Genomic DNA, 16,675 nt, shown 5'->3' on the forward strand with positions numbered 1-16,675 from the left:
TGAGAGTTCTCTCTTTCTTGAAGTCAGAGAACCTGCATTCAGCTCTCTCTGTGGCATGCACATGCCCTGAGCACACCCTGTGTCCACAAATTTGTCATTTTCACAATGGGGAGACATTGACATTTGGATGGAAATTTTACTTACCCCTCTTTTATATGGTGTGTTAGCTGAATTATACTTCAGACTGAAGTTGAAATAACTACCTTTTCTCCATGGTGCTGCATCTGCATGCATGGACTTTTTCTGGAGCTGGGAACAGCCCAAATGGACCCTCTGGAGTCACTGTGTGCTGGTAAAACATTGCTTTTCTGCGACATCACCCAAAGATTGGCTGAACTGGATGGAACAGTAATGAGGTTTGGCCTGGAATATAATTAACACATTAATCTGCTTTTCAGTTAGTGTTATTACCAGGGAGGTAGCACTCATGCAGTAGCTGATTCTGTTCTGGATTAAATTGATAAGGAGTGCTTTATATATCAAAACATTTGGCATTTGCTAAATCCCAATTACTTTTCATGCCAAGGGGTAATTTATATCCTTGTGAGCACCTGCAGAGCAGAAGGACAGCCTGACCTCAAGCCTTGCCATGGACAAATTGCTGTCTTGCAAATGGGGCACTAAACTAACATTGCTGTGGCAATTTGAGTTGTTTTCCTCACAATAATCTTTAAAAGCCAGTTCTGAACACAGATGGAGAAACAGAGCCCTTCACTGTTCAAACTGGGTCACAGTGCAGATTGTCCCCCCTGAATCCAGTCATCTTAATAGATGTTTATTATAGATTTTCTAGCTGTAGTGTGTACATCAGGAATGTTCTACTGAGCACTACTCCATTCTTTTTTTAATCTCAGATTTTCAAGAAAGGCAAGGATATTGGAGGTTTCTTGCATAGATTGCATTTTGCTGTCTCTAGTCTCCACAAGTATATGAACTATCAGATTTATGATCCCTGTGTAAAAATAAAAGGTATGTCTGGAAATGAACAAAAGGACCCAGATGTTTCATTTTTTGAGTGGGAGATGTGAAGCCATCTCTCATGGATGCTAGCCTCATCTCCAAAGGGCACGTGCATTTGTACAGCTAGAACATAAGAGATTTGGCAAGAAGAGATAAATACTGGAGTATGTATGAGAGGAATTACAGTAAATTCATATAGAGATGTTACAAGATAGAAAAGATCTGATCTGCAGAACACAGGCTCCTACGGAAGATTTTTCTCCCTGAGTTTGTACCCAGGGCCACTCCAAACTTACCTGGAATTGTAATGAGCTACCCAACACCAGTAGTAAACTCGAGTAATAGCTGACTCCTCAAAAGAATAGGTTGTTGGAGACTGAAGCTTACACTGAATGTAGGAGTCTGTTAAATGAGAAGTCATAACACTGCACATACAGGAAACTCATTGTGTCCTCAACTGAAGTCATTGCAGGTGATTTATCATCTTTGTCTTCTGATGGTATTTTTGCACTCCCAGATGTGGCTGTCCTCCAGCCCTCCACTAACTGTTGTATTTTATGATTTATGACTCGACAGCTACCTCAAGTGACAAACAGCCTGCAGCTCTTAGCAGGAACATTCGGGTATCGGCTCAGCCAGCCGAGTGCGGAGCCTGGAGCCAGCTCACAATTGTGGTTTCTCTTCAGCTCTTGACAAGTGACAGACTAGTAAAATTGCTACATGTCCCTTAATAGCTCAAGGGGGTTTCTGTGGCTGTCTTTCAAAAGAGAAAGCCACCAGTGACAAAGATCTGTTTTATTCCTGTGGTGCCCAGTGCGGATAGACTTGGCCGTGCACTGTGCAGCCACAGGATGGGCTGTGGGAGCTGGGATTCCGGAGTTTATCCCAGAATCTGACTCTGTACAACCTGTGACCTGGAATTCTTCACAAGGGCTACATCAGAGGTGGAACAGAGGAGTTGGAAGGAGGTGTGATGGAATTAGGGATGATGCAGGTAGAGGCAGCACTTGCTCCGTAGATTGCATCTGACTTCTGTGTGAGGTTTCACATGACATCTTTTGTTCTGTCCTGGGTCACTGTCACAGTGGCACAGTGCTGTTGATAGTGTATACACCTGCTAATATGGATCCTTTCTGGTTTAATGCCCAACACCTGACTACTCCTCTCCAGTCACAGGGATGTGCTGCTGCAGCAAGAGGGCCTCGGCAGCCTTTGGGCTTTCAGTCTGAGACCCTGCACCTGCCTTAGACCTCTCCCTCCTGCTTCCTCCCAGTGTCAGTGCCTTCTGGCAAGGAGGGCAGTGTCTCAGGACGTGTCTCTGTCTGCAGGTGGACGCAGACATTGCTCTGAGGTACCAGAAGGTGATGGCTGAGTGGAAGGCCTGCGAGGTCATTGTGAAGCAGCGAGAGAAGGAGTCGCATTCAGCCACGCTGGCCAAGTTTTCGTCGGGCAGCAGCATTGACAGCCACGTCCAGCGGCTCATCCACAGGGACTCCACCATCAGCAATGATGTAGGTACCCCCTTCCCACTCGCCATCTGGAGCGGGCAGTGCTCAGCATTTGCGGAGGGGCAGCCCCAGGAGGCAGAGATGGAGGTTAGCACAGCTCCTGAATCCTGGGCAGAGATTGGAGCTGTGGTGTCTCCATGTTAGAGTGAAGAGCAGGTCTGAATTTTGGAGAGTCTACAGCTGTTCTTAAGCAGGACATGCCTAAGGGGCTCTAAGGTTCACCTAGGAAGGCAGATCCCCCCTCAGCAGAGGAACAGCTCTCCAGATCTCTTCCCTGTAGGTCCTTTACTCAGACCCAGCTCAGGGCAAATGAGGGCTGCTGTTGAAGCGTGTGTTTGGTTTTGCACGTGGCAGGTGTTTATATCTGTGGATGAAACGGACCCAGCGGAGCAGGACCCCAAGGGGCAGGAGGACCCCACGCTGACGGCGGCGCCGGCGCCCGCGGCCCTGGAGTTCGACTCGCCCGACTCGGGGCTGCCGTCCTCCAGGAACTACTCGGTGGCCTCGGGCATCCTGTCCAGCATTGACGACGGGCAGAGCGGCTCCTTCGAGGATGGCGCCGAGGAGGAAGGCAGCGCTGAGCTGGGAAGGACTGAGGCGGGCACAGCCCGCGTGCAGAGAGCCAAGGCAGGGCTGCTGCAGTCCCAGGACTCTGTCTCAGAGGAGCAGCTGAGTTCCCAGGTGGATTATCTAGTGGATGTCGCCTCGCTCTGCGCTGCGTCCTACACAGTAGGTCACAACTGAAGTACCATCATCTCTCTGCACAGCACTGCTTTTTTAGCAAGCCCTGGTGCTTTTTCAGATAGGATTTAATGAGAGAGAGTCCCAGACTAGAACTACAGCTGGTGGCATGATAACTGAGGATTTTTCCATCCAAATCTTTTCATCTGGATTTTGAGCTAGATTGGAAATAAGGCTGCAAGAAAAATTTGGGTGTTTTTTTTTTAAGTAAGAGGGCAAGACAATCAGTGTGGTACATTTCTAGCAGTTAGAACTTTCCAGTGCCTGGGGGTGTGGACAATATCCTGTTTGTAAGATTCTAATGTTATTTCAATCATGCTAAAACCTCCATCTAGTCAAACTGAACCACAACCTAAATCTAGATTCAAGATGCCACCACCTCTGTTACTCTTGCTGTCACAGAGCAGCATAGTTTTTGTTTCTCTCTGCTGAAGTTATTTAACTGGAAATAGCCATTTGGAAATAAGACAGTTTTGGTACATTTCCCAGTGAAAACAAATGTGTTTTACCTGGTATTTTTGACAGTAATTGAGTATTTCGATGCCCTCATCTGCTCAGAGTATAATTGTACTGTTTCTCATTTGGTGATTCTCAGAGCAAATTTGCACAGAGTCCTGGGAATGCTGTGAACTTGGCAGATCTAACTAAAACTTCTCTGTTCTAGATAGAGTTATTGGACACTGTTGCCTTAAATTTGCACAGAATTGATAAAGATGTCCAGAGATGTGACCGGAATTACTGGTATTTTACTGATGAGAACCTGGAGAAGCTCCGAAATGTCATGTGCAGGTAATGAGCTTGTAAACCAAACTACTTTCACATTTGTGTCACAATCCATAAGCTAATCTATAAACTATAATAATATGCAAATAACAGTCAATAAGAATTCTCACTAATGACTTTAAAACAACTTGCCAGAAGGAGGATCAGGCAGGATGGCAGCTTAGAGCATGGGTCCAAGTTTGGAATGCAGGTTTGAGAAGATTTCTCAAGTGACAGACCCTATTTTACAGAACTGTTCTCTGAATGTACTCTGAGGTTTGGGTTTCTCCTGATCAGGATGACACCTCCATGCTCAGAGGGCCACTTTATCCAGGCAGCAAACAGTAAAGGGCTGTGAAATACTCTGGGAAGTGTCAGATGGTTCTGAGACTCACACCTTCAGCAGCTTAGGATTTGATCTCACATGTGGAATCAGCCTTCAATACAAGGATTTCTTCTTTCCACAGCTATGTCTGGGAGCACCTAGAAGTTGGTTATGTCCAAGGCATGTGTGACCTCCTGGCTCCTTTGATGGTTATTCTTGACAATGGTAGGAAGGGTTTTCCTTTGGGACATGCTGGTATCCTTAGTGAGGTCTTTCCTTAGAAATGCTGTTTCAGGAGTTGTCTGCATTAACCAGGGCTGGGTCACCAGCAAAATCAAACCTGCAGCTCCTGATTTGTGTTTTCTCCACCCGTGGCTGTTGAAATGGCTAACATTAGTGTCTTGGGGCTGCCCTGGCACTCACTGACTTCCAGATTAAATTTTACCAAAGTTAGTAAAATTACTGTGTTCTGGTAGTTACTGATGCTGAAAAGTCAACTGCAGGCTGGATTCTTTGAAACATAACTAGTAAAAATGGTCCAGAGACAGGAACCAACCTCTCTTTCATCTAAATCCTGGGATTCAGAGAGCAGCAAAGGGGAAGACTCTGTTTTTCCCAAGCCCTGCAGTTCTGTTATTTTGGTTCAAGAAGTCCCACAATTGCCAGCACTGAGTGTCTGCCTTGTCCCTGCAGATCAGCTGGCCTACAGCTGCTTCAGCCACTTGATGAAGAGGATGAGCCAGAACTTCCCCAACGGAGGTGCCATGGACACGCACTTCGCCAACATGCGGTCCCTCATCCAGGTGAGTCTGGCTTCAGGGTGTCTGACAGAAGACAGGGCTCTGGCAGAGGCTCAGGACTCACCTGATGCCACACAAAGGGTAAGAGCTCCAAGGAGTGGGGCTCAGGTCTGACTTCAGAGCTGGGGAGGAGGAGTTGGAAGTGGATTTGTAGAGTTACATCCTGAGAGCAGGGGTGGAGGTGGAGATGGACATTTGCCACTTGCTGAAAATCAGTAAGATCTTCACCTTGTTCCTTGGCCCTTTAAAGTCATGGTGAAGATCAACTGTGACTCCTCAGCTCAGCTCTGAGTCAGGGCCCCCAGGTCACAGCACTGGCACACACAGCTGAGGGCTGTTCTGTGCTGAGCAGCTGCTCTGGCCACGGGATGAGGAGCAGAGTGGGAGTCCAGCACCTCTGACCTCGGCTGCTTTCAGACCACATCCTGACAGCTGATGTTTTCCATTCTAGATTCTGGACTCAGAACTTTTTGAATTGATGCACCAGAATGGAGATTACACTCATTTTTACTTCTGCTATCGCTGGTTCCTGCTTGACTTTAAAAGAGGTAATAATGTTCTGTGCCTGTAGTTTAGGGTTGTGTAGAACTGTAACAGCTCTGTGTTTTGGTGTGAATGCCAGTCAGGATGGTGAGTGGCAGCTGGGATCACTGGAGAGTTTGTAGCCAGGAAAGGTAATGCAGCTCTGAGGTGAAGCAGCACTGGAACGAGTCCAGGCTTAGAAAGGGGAGTTGCAAATTCCTGATGATGTGATCGAAGCCAAGTTCCCGCCCAGTGCAAATGCCTGTTTGCTCAAGAAGGTGATCCCACTCCTCTGTGAGCTTTGATACCTCCTGTCTCATCCTTGTGATAACAAGGAGCAGCTCAGCAACAGCTCAGGAGCTGCTGTACTTGGAGTGAGCTGCCTTGTGTGGTGTGGGAGTGCCCCTGATGCCAGGATCCTTGCACAAGCACACTCCAGCAGAGTGTTGGTGCTGACAGGCCCGCTGCAGAGCCGAGATACACCTGGGCACACGTTCAGACCTGCAGCCCTGTAGAACAGCCTCCTGTGCTGCTCTCACATGGTCCCTGTGGTTCAGGTACCTTCCTGGGCTTGGCTCTGCACCACCCCACCTGCAGGCTGTGGCAATTGTTCTTTAAGCCAGTTCTGTGCCTTACGTGCACAAGTGACAGGAGTTGGCTGAAGGAGAGGGGGAGAGGAAAGGGAGGAGTCTGAGTAAGGAGTACAGGAGTAAGGCCTGTAGACAGTGGTGAGAGAGGAGGGACATGGTCAGTTGAATAATCAGATGCTCTTGTAATGTTTATTCCCATTCAGAATTGTTGTACGAGGATGTATTTACAGTGTGGGAAGTTATTTGGGCAGCAAAGCACATCTCTTCAGAACATTTTGTCCTTTTCATTGCCTTAGCACTTGTGGAAGTTTATCGAGAGATTATCCGTGATAACAACATGGACTTCACTGATATCATCAAGTTTTTTAATGGTAAGAGCCATTTTGATAAAAAGTAATGAGACTTTGCTCCTTCTCCCTTCCTGAGACTGTCTGGTACAGTTCTTGTTGTGATCATTTTAAGCTCTGAGTCTCAATGCCAGGTCCTGCAGCACAAGGGATTCATCCACTTCTTCTGTCTTTAATTCTCCAAAACCAACCCCCTGTTGGTTCCGGGATTGCTGCTTGTTACAGTAATTAATATTGCTAATGCCACATGAGTATCAGTGCTGGGCAGGTGCTGACACTTGTTTGTCTGTGTCTCCTAGAAATGGCTGAGCACCACGATGCTGCGGAGATCCTGAGGATAGCCAGAGACCTTGTCTACAAAGTGCAGACACTGATTGAGAACAAGTGACCATGGCCAGGCTGTCCCTGGGGCCTCGCTGCGAGCCACTGGATGCAGCATTCCTTGCACTGTAATTCCAAATGGTGTTTTAATTGCATCTTCCATGTAATGTAATAAATAGTGAGGAGACAGTAACAGACTTTTAAAACCTGAACTTTCCCTTCACCAGATGAGGTTGGTGTTTGATAGTCCTTGTTACACTGACTTTGTATTTCTAGACAAAATCTTTTTGCATTCTCTATTTCCCTCTCTAGAAGACATCTCTCTACATCTTTGTGATGTTGAAAGGGGGGGATTTGACAAACTGCAACATTTCTATTTTGACTTACTGCACCTGTAAAGCCTGGATGCACCTTGTGTGCTCTGTCAGAAGCTGCTGTGGAGGCAAGGCTGGGCCCACTGTTGCAAGCATTGGATGGGGTCCTTGGAGGAGCACGGTCCTGGCCTCACTGTCTTTGCCTTGAACATGGAAGAGAATGTGTCTGAGCTCATGTTGCTAAAACATTTGGGTTTGTATTTAGCAGTGATTAAAGCTGATAAGGTTTCTGGCTGGGAGAATGGCCTTAACCTAAATGCCACAGTTCACGGGAGCAGCAATGAGCTCATGAGCTAAACACCAGTTTGGCCTTGGCTGACTGGCTCTCACTGCTCAGTCTTCATGGCCCACACAGACCTGCCTTTGTTTTGCTTTGCAAACTGACCCTGTACCACTCCCAGCTGCCAGGCCCTGCCCTGTGTTGCTCAGGTGAGCAGGTTCAGCCCACAGGCAGGACCCTGCTCACGCTGGCAGCTCCTGCTCCCTGAGCTGTGCAGGGCCATGGATTCTCATCCCATGGGGAGCAGATGGCAGTGCCCAGGCTCCCCCAGCTCCCTCACTGCACACTCCTCCTCCTCCCTGCCCTGCAGAGCTTGCAGGGGGAGGCTCCGTGGGGTCCTGCAGACACAAACCAGGTGCTGGTCTCTGCGAGCAGGACCAGCCCCTGCCAGGTGAAGGGGCTGGAATTCCTGGGGGGCTCTGAGTTGCTGCTGCAGCCCCTGCTCGGTGTGGAGCCCTCCTGTGCCCCAGGACAGTCTGTGCCCCAGCCCCCTGCCCGGCCCCGTGTGACTGTCTGTTCACTTGAAACCTGGAAAAGTATTTTTTAAAAGAATGAGAAGAGTGAGAAAAACCTCCAACTGCCAGAGCCCAGGGAGTGATGGATGTACAGATAATAATACTGCACTATTTTCCTTTGGTATGTTGGGAATGTTCTGTACAGCTGTTTCACACAAACCCAATCTGTGAACTTTGCTGTATTTGTTAGAACATTCTGTCCGATTGGATTTTCTCAATGTTGTGTATTATTTATTTTTGTTGAGAGCAGACTGTTCTCTTTATTGCTCAATTATTTATGTTTAAATGTAACTTATGAATAAATACTTATCATCAAGGCATCCCATGGAGCTCTTTGGGAGCGATTTCTCTCCCCCTGAGGTGATTCCAGCAATGGAACAGGGATGAGGCTCTCTGGAGGATAGGGCAAGATGTAATTAATGTTTCTCTGATGAGCTGCATGGGCTGTAGTGCTAGAGGCAATAAATAGGTCACCATTAAGTAGACTCCCGAGGTCCCTTAAATTACTTTAAGGGCAGTTTTCATGTACCCACAGGCTGAGCCTGAGTCAGCCCAGCCCAGAACAGAAATAGGCTTATGACAAGTGTTAAATAGTAAGAGTTTCATCCTGAAATTTTAGGCCTGACTGTGCAGCAGCTGCATTGAATCCAGCTGAGCTGCTGGACTTCCAGGAGAGCTCCTCTTCCATCACTCCCAGTCCTTGTTCAAACCCCTTAAACTCCTCCAGCTGCATCTCCTCTGCAGCAGGGATGGTCCCTTCTTGGTCTCACCTGGCTGCTACTGGCAGTTTTTGCAGCAGTGTTCCAGGTTTTTAGGCTAAATCGGTCTGCCTGGAGATGAGTCCCTGGGGACTTAGAGAACATTTCCCCATTGCACCATTAAAGGGCCCCACAAAGGCCTCTGTGTGCTGGGGTGGGTGCAGCCATCCCTCAGGCACTGCTCGTTCCAGCTGCTAATCAGGTATTTATCCCTATCAACAAGGATCAGCCCTTTATGAAGCGCATCCAAGGACATGTTGGCCTAAATAAACTTCCAGTGTCCTTGTGTCCTCTGCGTTCACCTGTCTACGTGGTGGGACTGGGGTGGGCAGGGCACCTCAGCACCACAACTGGGGTTACAGCTGGCTCTTGTCCCTCTGTCCTTCCCACGTGTCCCCCACCATTTCCTTTGCACAGTCTCAGTAATTTTGAATGCAGTTATTTAGACCCGTGGTGTTCCCCCCAGCCCCTCTGCCTGAGCCCCACTCCCTGACCTGCTGCCCCCAACACCAAGTGGGTTGGACTTGCCCAGTGCTGGGTGACCGTCCACGTCTGCCACATCCTGCTGGAGACAAGGGCGCGGGAGAACCTGGGACTCCAACTTCAGCACCTGCAGGAGAGAGAGTTCCACGTGAGGCAGGTCTGGCCGGGCTGTTCAGCCCATCCCAGCCCGCGGCACAGGAAGGACACCCCGAGGGGGCTGCCTGGGGGAGTCCCAGCAGGAGGGTCCCGGGCACGACGCTGCTCTGCTGGGGCTGGCGGGACCCCTCTGCCCTGCAGCAGGGCTGGGACGGGCTCCTCAGCAGGACGAGGGCACAGGACAGGGCACAGGACAGGGCACCGTTTCCCGGGTTTCTCACAGATTGCTGAAGCTGCCAAGGCTTTGCTTTCCCCCTGCAGAGCACTGCTGGATCCAGACCCACACACGGCCCTCGGGAAGCTGTGCCTGGTCTGGGCGAGCTCCAGCCCCGCCGATCCGTGACACGCACCTGGAGCGACGCGGTGGCTCCGGAGGGAGGGAAGGCATTGCTCTTGGAACTGGGAAATCACAAACAAAGTGAAGGATCTGCATGCAAAGCATAGGGAAGCAAATGCAGAAACCTGTTTCCGATTTCAGTGCATGTTTATTTCAGTTTTATATTTATTTCAGGCAAGTGCTTATTACATGGATATCATTCATGTTGGATACCTAAATTCTGGAGCATGAAGAGCCAGTATTGTACAGCTGAATAGTAAAAATACAATATGTACAAAATTAGTTGCTTTTTCACATAGCAGATGTATCCAAACACATAAAAATCTTTACAGTCTAGTTTGTCAATATTCAGTATTTCAGTAAATTGGTAACACAGTGACACGTCCTCACTGTAAACACAGACTGCACCTGCCCAGGTGAGCGCGACACGGGGGCTCCTGTGAGGTGCAGGGGAGGGACGGGGGCTCCAGGCCAGCGATGGCAGCGACTGGGCTCACAGTCAGCAGCTCCAGTGACACATTCCTAACGCGGGGAGCACGGCGAGATAAAATAAATAAATAAATGCTTTAGGCAGGAGGGGGGGCGGTCACATGCAGTGACAGAGCAGGGGGTCCCCGCTCCCACCACGGCTCCTCACCCCGTGATGCCCAGGCTGGGGCCTGACCAGAAGCCAATAAATCATCGGGTGGTCACAGTCGGTCCCCGACCTCTCGCTCTGTCAAGCCCCAGCACACTTTTGGCTCAGGTTGTTAAGGCGTATCCATAAGGCATTCGCAGCGGGGCTCTGCCGGAGCGTTCCCCACGGCCGGCACGGGCAGCACCGCGGCCAGCGCGGGCCTGTGCCCGCCACAGCAGCACGGCCTCGGGGAGGACGTGCCTGCCTGCCTGCCTGCCAGCCAGGGAAAATCTCCAGCAGAGACGGGCTGGGAGCTCGGGGCATTTCCCTGGTGGTGACTTCTGCACCAGCGCTCCCTCACGCTCAAATTCCTATTCACAGCACAAGGAATGGGGCGAATCAGTGGGGCTCATCCAGAGCTAGAGCAGAACCAGCCATGCTGCCCTGATGAGGAGCACCCTGACATCCCACGGCCCATTCCCACCAAATCCCAGCACAGAACAGCCCTGTTCCTGCCCTGACGGAGCAGGGACAGAGGCCAGTGGGGCCTTCCTTCACTGTTCAGCAGCCTCAGGCAAGGAGTGAGCCAGCCTGGGAACAGCCAAACACAACCTCTGCCAAGACTGCACCATCCAGTGCTGGGCTCGGGCTGGTATTTTAATAGTTCAAGTTTGGATTATCAAGTTCTGTACAAGAGGGACAGAAAGAAGCCATGACTGATTCTACCCACAGCCTATTTTCCTTAACACTAAACATCCGCTTCTAACAACTGATGTTTCACTCAGGGAGGAAATAACCTGAAGACGGTGTTATAATCCATTTAAATCTGTCCCAAATGATAACAAGCAAACGATAACAAGGGATGGAAAATAGGCCATAAGTATGAGGGTTTTCCTCTCCTCACCCCCATAGCTTTTAGAATCAAAATAAGACTGGAATGAACAACTGTTCAGAAAAAAACATGCCAAGTCTCAGAGGAGCCTCCCCTGTGAGTGCTCAGAGCTGCCCACCTCCACACCAGCTCCAGGAGCCCTGTGCAGCAGCCACGTATCTGACTGAGCTAATTAAGCAAGAGCCTGAACACCGAGACAGGCTGAGCCAAAGTCCTGCTCAGGTAAGCAGAGGTCACCTGGTTCATGTGGCCAAGGCTGCTCACTCCAGACACAGTGGGGACACTGGAGACCCATCACAGAAAGCAAAGGGGCCAAACAAGCACTGACCACACCATCACATGGGGCAGAAGACACCTTCCTCCTGACCCCTGGCACACGGGAGGTCTCCAGAGCCCCTTGGACCCACCCAACCTGGAACAGTTCTCACTTTTTTTTTTCTTTAAATGCAAAAAACACCCTCAGGATGCAAACCAGTCCAAAGAGACACAGGCTACATACAAAAACCAGACACAATAAGCCTTGCATTGCATGTCTACAGGAATCTACCAGGCGTGCGCACGGACAACCACACCGACACCGACACAGCAGCGACACCTCACCTCCACCTAAACCACCCAAAGGCATTTTTTTTGTTTCTTTTGTTACAGAAGGCCACTTTGAAATAAAACAAAGAAAAAAAAAAAAAAGACAAGGAGCCCAACAGCAGCGGCAGCAGCCGGCTCAGTGGGATGATGAAGGCCCCGGACATGCCGTGGGCACCTCGAGAGCAGAGGCCTCTGCAAAGGGCCATCCCCTGTCCAGCTCTGCTCAAGAAACCAAAACCCAGCCGTGCCCGTGGCCAGGGGCCCAGTGGTGACACTGGAGCCCTTCTGGCCTCTGACACCCAACACTCAGCCCCGGCACGGACAGACAGATGGACATACACACACACACATGCAGAAAAACCCCGACGGCAGCAGTTTGGCTCCAGCCCTTATTTCCCCATGTGAAATGTGGGTCAGCAGCTGCCCCCACCGTGCCCCCAGGGACACACGACCCGCTGCCTCTCGGATCCCACACAAGCAACTGCAGAGAACACGGGAAATCAGATCACTTCCCTTCCTAGGATAAACTACACAGATCTGGCAAATTTTTACTGGTGAGGTCAGGAATACATTCCTGTATCTAAAGTGTCAGCGTTAAGAGCTCTTTTCAGGATCATTTTAAAGTAGCAGTTTGGGTTCTTTGCCCTCTGCCTGCACCTCCCTGGCAGGCCAGCTGGCAGTGGCTTTGGCAGGCGCAGCCCAGCACGAGGTGTCCCTGTGGCCATTCTGGGGCTCTGTGCCCACACATCTGCCCAGCTGCAAACACCCCTGGCCGTGCTGCCTGAGCTCTAAGCACAGGTCCAGCTCCTGAGCACGATTTGGCTGCTGGCAGCAGGACGTGGAGCGTGTGGGCTGCAAGGGCACCTGCCCTCGGCAGAACCATCTCCACTGACCAACAGGCTCCGAGCCAGGTGTGACAGGACAGAAAACCCTCTCAAACTACTTTGCAGAAACCCCATTTTCTATTGTTTCTGTGGCATGGTTACCAATAACTAATATTATTCAACAACAGAAGAGATTTCTTGTAAACTTCATATTTATTGGTTTTTTTGGGGGACAAATTAGATCTTATGAATCCCCAAGTGTACATATATATTTATATATAGCTTTCTCCATAGGGAAAACATATATCAGAGGAGAAACATTCCTAAAGTGCCCCTTGTCATACAGTACTGAACGGGATTTCTAAGAGCATCAGTGTAAATCTGAAGTTTCTGAGCAAGAAAAGGAAGGGCTGTGGCCACTCTTCTTCCCACAGAATAGAGTGAAGTTCGCTGACTTAAAAAAAAAAAAAAAAAAAAAAGAAAAAGAAAAATCCCAAAGAATGTTTCTGATAGCCCTGAAAAAGGCAGATGGGAACAGGGGTACACACAACATCTGGAGCAGCTCCTGGGCAGGCCAAGGGGGATGCAGCTAATGGGGAGGCCAACACCCATGAAGGGGATCAGACAGACTGCATGGCACAATTCCAAGGGGAAAGAAAAACTGGCCAAGATACAGGACTGGGCAAGGCAGGGCCACTCTGCTCTAAACCATAAGGGAGTAGAAGGTGAGGTCAGCAGCACCCCTGTCCATACAGCAAGGCCATTCAGTAACCCAGCAGAAAGCTCATCTCCCTGGGGCTCAGCCAACGCTCCTGCACTGAGCACATTCTCAACCTGGCTCCTTCTCCTTCACTGAGGAGAATTTGTTATTCTGTGAGTTGGAACAGTAAAAAAAGGCAGAAGCACACGTCCTCCCCCTCCTGACGCTGCTGCAGAAGGCAAAGCCACACTCCCTCCTGAGAAGTGAGGTGACCCTGCTGCACCTACTCAGCATTGAGGAGTTTCTGATGAGGAGAAACTGAGGCATACCCAACCCTATCTCTCAAATACTGGCACACAACAGCCTCCTTGGGAAAGCACCTGCAGGGACAGAGGACAACAAAGTCCTGGCAATTCTGGGAATCCCCCAGTGTTAATGGTGCACTGGAATGAGAACAAATGATCTACTTAAATGGGGTTCTATGAAAAGAAATCCTTCAAGGTTTGTCCACTCTGCAGGAGCTGTGCTGGCAAGCACAGCCAAGAGCTTCCTGAACTCAAGAACGCATGAAAGAAAAATAAAACAAGTGGCAATTGAGGCTTTATGAACAGACTTCACACAATTCCCAGTGACACCTGCTCAGAAGGCACAATCACCCCTGACCTCTGCAGTCACTTCTCCTGCCTCCAGACCAGTTTTAACTGGGGACAGTATGGAACAGGCAGATGTTCTCAATTACATCCCTGACACTGCTCACACCAGTCCTCAATAGGCTGAAGTCCTGCTAGAGTCAACAGGTCTTCTGGGCAGAGGATGGATGCTGTTTTCCTGCAGGACACAGCGCCGTGAGGTGCTCAGCCACCCCCTCCTCCTCTCCCAAAGCTCCTGGGCAGATGTGGGACATCCTCCCATCCTGCCCTAGGAGAACAGCTGCTGGCTACAGCAGCATTTTGCCTGCAGCAGGGACTGTGGAATACTTGCTTTAAAAAGAGAGGAAGACAGAATGGAGATCACTCACAGCAGTAGCTACACACTGTGCAAGGACCAGAACATTGAGCGAGCAGCACAACACGTCCTAAGCAGCCTCCCGGGCAGGCTGGCAGGTACCAGCAGAGCCAAGCAGCATTCCTCCCCTCCTGGCTCTCTGGGATTTGCCACTGACCTCAGACAGGTCTGCCCCAACCACCGGGAAGGGGGAACGGGAGGGTCCTGAGGGATGAGGGTTCTTTGGTGCACGTCTCACTGTCAGACACGAGCTCTCACAGCGATCTCCTGCAGCAAACCCTTACCCTGCATAAGGAGAGACTGCTTCCCTGTCAAGGGGAACGAAGCTGTTTGAACTGCCTGTGCTCTGGAAGGGAACCACATCCCCTTTTATCCCCTTCCAAACCCACCGGCTCCCACACCAAAGCATGGTCAGGACAGAACAAACTAACAAACATTAACCCATGCAGCAAATCTACCTCATTTCTCTGTCTTCTTGTCCCAGGTTCCACTCACCAGGCCACAGAAACGCCCTGCAAGCTGCCAGCACAAAGTGTGTGCCTCTGCCAAACAACAAACCCGAGAAACCTGGGGGGAGCTTGGACTGGCAGGAGGGACCTGACCGGGGCCATGCCATGCACAGACATCTGCAAAACCAATTATTGCATCAGCAAACCAAGCCAGACCAAATACAAACTCCCCCAAAAAACATCCAAACAAAGCACTGTCAATCATTAAAATAATAAAAAACAGTATTTTTTTGACATAGCTATAAAATCAAGTCATTTATAAAATGGCAACAAATCAAGTCTGGTTGTGTATTCTTTTTCCTTTTATTAGACAGGACAGAGAATTTCCTTAAAATGCCATAACAAGTCACAGTGATTTTAGATGGTTTTTGAAATGTAATATATTGATGGGAAATACCTTTAACACGGTTTGACTCGTGGTTTGTTGTTGGGGGGTTTTTTGTCACTGTACTCTGGTCCACCAAACCATCTATCTTATAGTTTCTTGTTTAGAGAGGACACTCTGGCTTCTTCCTCCAAAAAAGAATTTTGTCTCATAATCCTGCAAAATAATCAACCTTACAAAAGGCCTTCAAATGTTATATTTATATATATATGTATATACATATATATATACACACACATACACACATATATATAAATATAGACTTCTATGATTTTTTTTTTTCCCATTCTACGCAACGTCTCAATAAAGAGATCAGCAATTTTTATTCTACAAAGAAGCAACACGTAAAGAGGGCAAAATTAAAGTCTTAAGAACATCATATCCATAGTTCACTCATTACACATAAAAGGAAAAAAAAAAAAATCACCATGAACAAGTGTCTTTGAAGTTCCTCAGCGGAGCGGCCCCGCGCGCGGAGCGGCCCCGTCCCGGCGGCAGGCCGGGCACCGGGACCCGCGGCGTTCCGCGCCTCCCCCCGCCATGGCTGGAATGTACGGAGTTTCCTCAGGAAAGGTTCCCAACAAAGACCTCTAGGCCAGCTTCAGCGTGCTCACCGGGAACGACGGCATGGTCACCATAGTCACGGGGTTTAGGACCGTCTGCCCGACCAGCTGCGGGTGGTGCACGACCTGGGTGCCCACGGCCGGCTTGGCCATCACGGCCGGCTGGCCCAGGCTCGCGGTGCCGTTCACTTGCTGGTGCGAGATGGTGTGAGCGATGTGGCTCACGACGGGCTGGCTGACGGCCACGGGCTGGGGGTAGATGGGCAGCTGTGGGCCCAGGTGAGCCATGTGGTTGATGGTGGCTGGGTGCACAGTGATGTGGCCGATGGGCTGAGCAGCAGTGGTGAGTTGCACGGGGCTGGATGTGGAAGGTGCAATGTGAGCAATGTGCTTGGTCTGTGGCCCCTGAATGACGTGGTTGACAGTCTGGATGACCGAGGCGTGGGTGGTGGCCGTGTGGGCGATAACAGTCGATTGCACGGTCGAGGCCGCCACGATGTGAGTCTGTGCAGGGACGATCGCCTGCGGCGGGACCAGTGCTTGTGTCTGGAGGGAGGGCTGGGCGTGGGGCTTCTGCTGGATGGACACGTGTGGGGGCAGGACCGTGGGGAGCGGGGGAGCAGCACTGGGGGGGACGGCTTTCAGCAGCTCTGGGTGCTGGCGCTGGGTGAGTTTTGGTAATGAGTTCACTGGCCTGTCATCTTCCATATCTTCATCCATGTTGTCTTCACCCTCTGGAAAACACGAAAGGAAGAAACTCCCATAAAAACGCAAGCAGAGCACGAACTGGACCAGAGCATGAACTGGAGCCTCCCTA

General features: G+C 50.1%; 2 protein-coding genes across 8 annotated transcripts in view; one reads left to right on the forward strand and one right to left on the reverse strand.

Moving 5' to 3' along the window:
• Window positions 1-8,365, forward strand: part of SGSM2 (small G protein signaling modulator 2) — a 35,161-nt gene extending 26,796 nt beyond the window's left edge. For 6 of the 7 annotated variants that reach the window (XM_053995220.1, XM_053995225.1, XM_053995226.1 and 3 more), the window contains 8 exons: window positions 2,289-2,471; window positions 2,823-3,197; window positions 3,874-3,998; window positions 4,439-4,521; window positions 4,990-5,099; window positions 5,548-5,644; window positions 6,412-6,579; window positions 6,855-8,365. In XM_053995220.1, coding sequence (XP_053851195.1) covers window positions 2,289-2,471; window positions 2,823-3,197; window positions 3,874-3,998; window positions 4,439-4,521; window positions 4,990-5,099; window positions 5,548-5,644; window positions 6,412-6,579; window positions 6,855-6,943 — 1,230 coding nt within the window. In that variant the 3' untranslated portion in view covers window positions 6,944-8,365. The remainder of the gene's footprint in view (window positions 1-2,288; window positions 2,472-2,822; window positions 3,198-3,873; window positions 3,999-4,438; window positions 4,522-4,989; window positions 5,100-5,547; window positions 5,645-6,411; window positions 6,580-6,854) is intronic. The other variant, XM_053995223.1, reaches the window with a different exon arrangement.
• A 1,542-nt stretch (window positions 8,366-9,907) lies between these two features.
• The window catches only part of MNT (MAX network transcriptional repressor), a 35,431-nt gene continuing 28,663 nt past the window's right edge, over window positions 9,908-16,675 (reverse strand). The window contains exon 6 of the mRNA XM_053995228.1: window positions 9,908-16,592. Within this exon, the coding sequence (XP_053851203.1) occupies window positions 15,886-16,592 (707 nt within the window). The 3' untranslated portion in view covers window positions 9,908-15,885. The remainder of the gene's footprint in view (window positions 16,593-16,675) is intronic.

Source organism: Vidua macroura, chromosome 20 (assembly GCF_024509145.1).
Source record: "Vidua macroura isolate BioBank_ID:100142 chromosome 20, ASM2450914v1, whole genome shotgun sequence".
NCBI lineage: Eukaryota > Metazoa > Chordata > Aves > Passeriformes > Viduidae > Vidua > Vidua macroura.